The sequence below is a fragment of the Pteropus alecto genome, unplaced genomic scaffold, assembly GCF_000325575.1.
Source record: "Pteropus alecto unplaced genomic scaffold, ASM32557v1 scaffold146, whole genome shotgun sequence".
NCBI classification, from domain to species: Eukaryota; Metazoa; Chordata; class Mammalia; order Chiroptera; family Pteropodidae; genus Pteropus; species Pteropus alecto.
This window is the reverse complement of record NW_006442107.1, coordinates 31,018,662-31,022,429: the sequence shown is the minus strand read 5'-3', so window position 1 is coordinate 31,022,429 and position 3,768 is coordinate 31,018,662. Positions and strand designations below refer to the sequence as shown.

Genomic DNA, 3,768 nt, shown 5'->3' with positions numbered 1-3,768 from the left:
GAGAGCAAGACTCCAGGTTGCTCTTTGGTCCCATGTAATGCTTGGTAGAGGCTACTGTTGCTACCTGGCTGTGGTTGCCAATTCAAGGGTTGAAACCAGATGGTGTCAATGCCTGATACCGCACTCGACACACAGCGAATACTTAACAAATATTTGACTTGTGAATTTCATTGAATCAGACCTGCTGACCACTATTCCAAAGGCCAAATTCTACTGCTCCTCAGGAGAACCAGAGCAATTATTTCTCTTTGGAAAAAGCCAAATGACCTGCTTCAATTTCTGTTTAGAGTGAGATGAACATGATATTATGGGAGTTATTAGAAACATAGAGTTAAAAACAAACACTTGTCTAAGATGGTGTTTAACAATGATTCAGCAAATATTAACGCAAGCCTTGACCCCCACGAGCAGTAAGAGGAGAAAGCTTAGACTAGAGAAGTACCCGGCTGACAGAGTCTCGGTGAGCTGGCTACTGTTCCTGCCTTCAGTGGTGTTTTTTGTCCTTCAGGTAGCTGACGAGCATCTCCAGGCCCCCCTCCACCAGCTCCGGCAGAGGCTTCGATAAAGGATTATGGGAAATGTGGAGCCCTTTGTCCATGGGATTCCAAGCAATTCTGGCCAGTCGACACAGCAGGTAGAGTTCGTCTGGGAGGGTCTGGATGTCGTTGTCATTCAAGTTCAGCAGCTCCAGGCTGGCAAGGAGGCAGAGAGATCGCGGGAAGGAGTGGATGTTGTTGCTTTCGGCAATGAAGATCTGCAAGCTGCCCAGGCATTGGATGCTCTCAGCGATGTTTTCCAGGCGATTGGAGCCCACATGCAAGAAATCCAGATCCTTCAGGGCAAACACACAGATGGGGATGTGAGCAAAACGGTTGTTGCTGAGGTTTAGCTTCCTCAGTCTAGAAAGGTCGGCAAAGCTGGCGGGCAGCTGGGAAAGGCTGTTGTGCGACAGGCTCAGGACTTCCAGGTTCTTGCAGGCGCTCAGCTCGGCTGGCACCTCGGTCAGACAGTTCATGTTGATGAACAGCACCTTCAGGCCCTTCAGGAGGCTGATTTCCTGTGGCAGGCTCTTCAAACGGTTCCCGCACAAGTTCAGGACCACCAGCCGACTCAGCCTCCCCACCTCAGGGGAGAGAACCCTGAGTTGGTTGTGAGACAGATTGAGTTTCTGGACCTCGGACAAGCCCCACAGAAAGTCGGGGATGTCCGTTATTCCCTTGGTGACCAGGCTAAAGCTGATGTGGCGCATGCCTCGCTTCAGCAGGGACCGCGGGTCCTTCCCCGAGAGCCCACGGGGAGAATCTCTGCCTCCTCCTCAGGAGCACCATGCCCCTGGGGCCTTTGTCCTTGGAGCGGGCGCTTGATTGCCTGGCCCCCATACCTTCCTTTCCGCCCTCTATCCCCTGTCTCCCAAAGGTTAGTGTTGTGTCCTACCCCAGCTGCTAAAAGCTGGCTGTCACAGGCAGGGAGCACGGGTGGAGGTGAGAACAGGTCCTTGCTCAGGCAGTCCAGCGTGGAGAAAGCTCACAGAAGGTCTGGGTCAAGTCTCGCAGATATCCAAGATGCCCTACCTTGGCTGTGGGACAGCTAGGTCCATCCTCGAGGGTGAGTTTAGGTGGTTTCTCTCTGAGCGGCCTGGCTGTAATGATATACTTTTCCCTGCAGCTGCAGAACTGAACCACTTGAATCCCTCCGAATGCCACAATGCAGCTGTCACTGTCATTCTGCCCGGGCTTATTGGCCTGGTGTGTACAAACAGGTCACAAGGAGGCTGCATCTAACTCTCCCCTCTCAGCCTTTCTTGGGTATCACAGCTGAGCAGATGATTAAGAAGCCCACTCCAAGAAGAAGCAAAGCGGAAAAGTGTAGCAGGCCACACAAACGCCACTCTCTCTATGTGGTCGCCGGAACTCATCCGGACTGCACAGTGAAACTGGGCTAAATCCTAGTGACAGAGTTTCATTTCCAAAGCTAAGGGTCATCGGACAATATCATACGTACCCATGTCACACAACTGGTGAATCATGTAGTTGTGAAAAAAAAAAAATAGCAGAATAAGCCTGGACACCTAGAATTCTCCAGGCCAAAGGTTTTTACACGGTGCTTGTCAGAAGTGACTCAGTGAGGAGAAAATGAAAGGGGGTCTGGACCCCCACTCCCAGATCAACCAGAGAGGCTTCAGGATCAACTGTTTCACAGTGGCTTTCTGAGTTTAGTGGGGTGCACTTTAAATGTTTGAACGGCCCCTTGAGTGGCTGCCTTGTGGGGTGCCCATAGTCCTGAAGGATAATGTAGAGAGACCCTCTGAGTAGACAACTCTCTCCCTCCTTCTCTCACTTTCTACCCATCGCTCCCATCTTCTTCAATTAAAAAAGTTAACTTACGCCCTAAGTATGTAGACTTAATAATGTTATGGGCTGAATTGTGTCCCCCCAAATTACAAATATTTAAATCCTAACCCCCAGTACCTCAGAAGGTGACTCTTTGGAGATAGGGCTACATGAAAACACAGAGAGAATATGGCCATCTGCAAGCCAAGGACAGAGGCCTCAGAAGTAATCAACCCTACTGACACCTTGATCTTGGAATTGTGCCCTCCAGATTTACGAGAAAATGAATTTCTGTTTTTTAAGCCACATAGACTGTGGTCCTTTGTTCTGGTGGCACTGGCAAACTGATATAGTTTGGGAGGCGGCAGATACATTGCATAGGTGAAAAATTACAAAATAGTTGGAGATTAAAGGGGAAAGTGATGTCAAGGTTGATGACCTATATTCTGAGAACAGGGCTTGCAGTCTGTGGAGAGGGATGGGTTGGCCGGAAAGCATGTGGCTTTTGCTGGCAGCAACCCTTGTGCACAGCCCCCTGGCACAGCAGTTGTGTGTCCTGGAGAGTGATGCTGGTCTCAGAGTTGTAATCACTAAGCCAGGGCCCTGAGCTGAGCCCTGACTGGGCACCACTTGGGGAATGTGCTGGCCTATCCACTGGTTGGCCAATGTCTGGGCAGGAACAGCAGCAGGAGGTATAAAACAATGTGAGGCCACTTCTCACTCCACTTGGCATTTGAAAGTGATCTGATCCTCTTAGATAGATCAGAATCCCCCTAAGAACCTGGGGTTCTTGCACAAAAGTGGAGACATTGGACTTTTTTAAATGGGATATTGAGTGTTTTAACTATTAATTGGGGGAAGAATAATGTGGCTAAATTTATACCCTAAGTTTTTGGAGCAAACCATGACTTATATAAGTCAATTTCACGTGATAATAGGGTTTTGCTGTTTTATAAAAAGCTCTGCTTCTTCTTTCCCTTTTTTATTCTATGAGCATGAGAAATTATGCTGCAGTTCCTGAGATGTGGGAAATGGTGGGAGCTGGGATGATTTGAACAAGAACCAACAGCTTTCTTCTTAATGGCAATTCTCTCTTAACTCTTCACTCATTTTTTTTTCAATTAAAAACTTTCTGAGAATTTATCAATAGCCAACGTGTATTGAATGTTTACTATGTGAAAGGCACTGCATTAGACACTTTACATGTGGGATAGAGGTATTAAAATTATCTCCATTTTACAGAGGAGGAAACAAAGAGAGAGGTCAAGTAACTTGACCAAGATCAAGTCACTTGACCAAGTTCAAGTATCTAGTCAATAGCAGAACCAGAATTCAAACCCAGTTAGCCAGACTTCACAACACAGGCTGAAACCATAAGAAGCCTTAAGGCTTAGCCCTGTAGCAAGATGGAATAACTATGGTTAGGTTATGAATTTTT

At 47.8% G+C, this 3,768-nt stretch overlaps 1 protein-coding gene across 1 annotated transcript; it reads right to left on the bottom strand.

The window, feature by feature from the left end:
* Positions 1-484: 484 nt before the first annotated feature.
* Positions 485-1,379, bottom strand: LRRC30 (leucine rich repeat containing 30). Its single transcript, XM_006927048.1, is given in 2 exon segments — positions 485-1,289; positions 1,291-1,379. Coding segments are annotated over 2 exon segments (894 nt in total).
* Between the last annotated feature and the right edge of the window lie 2,389 nt (positions 1,380-3,768).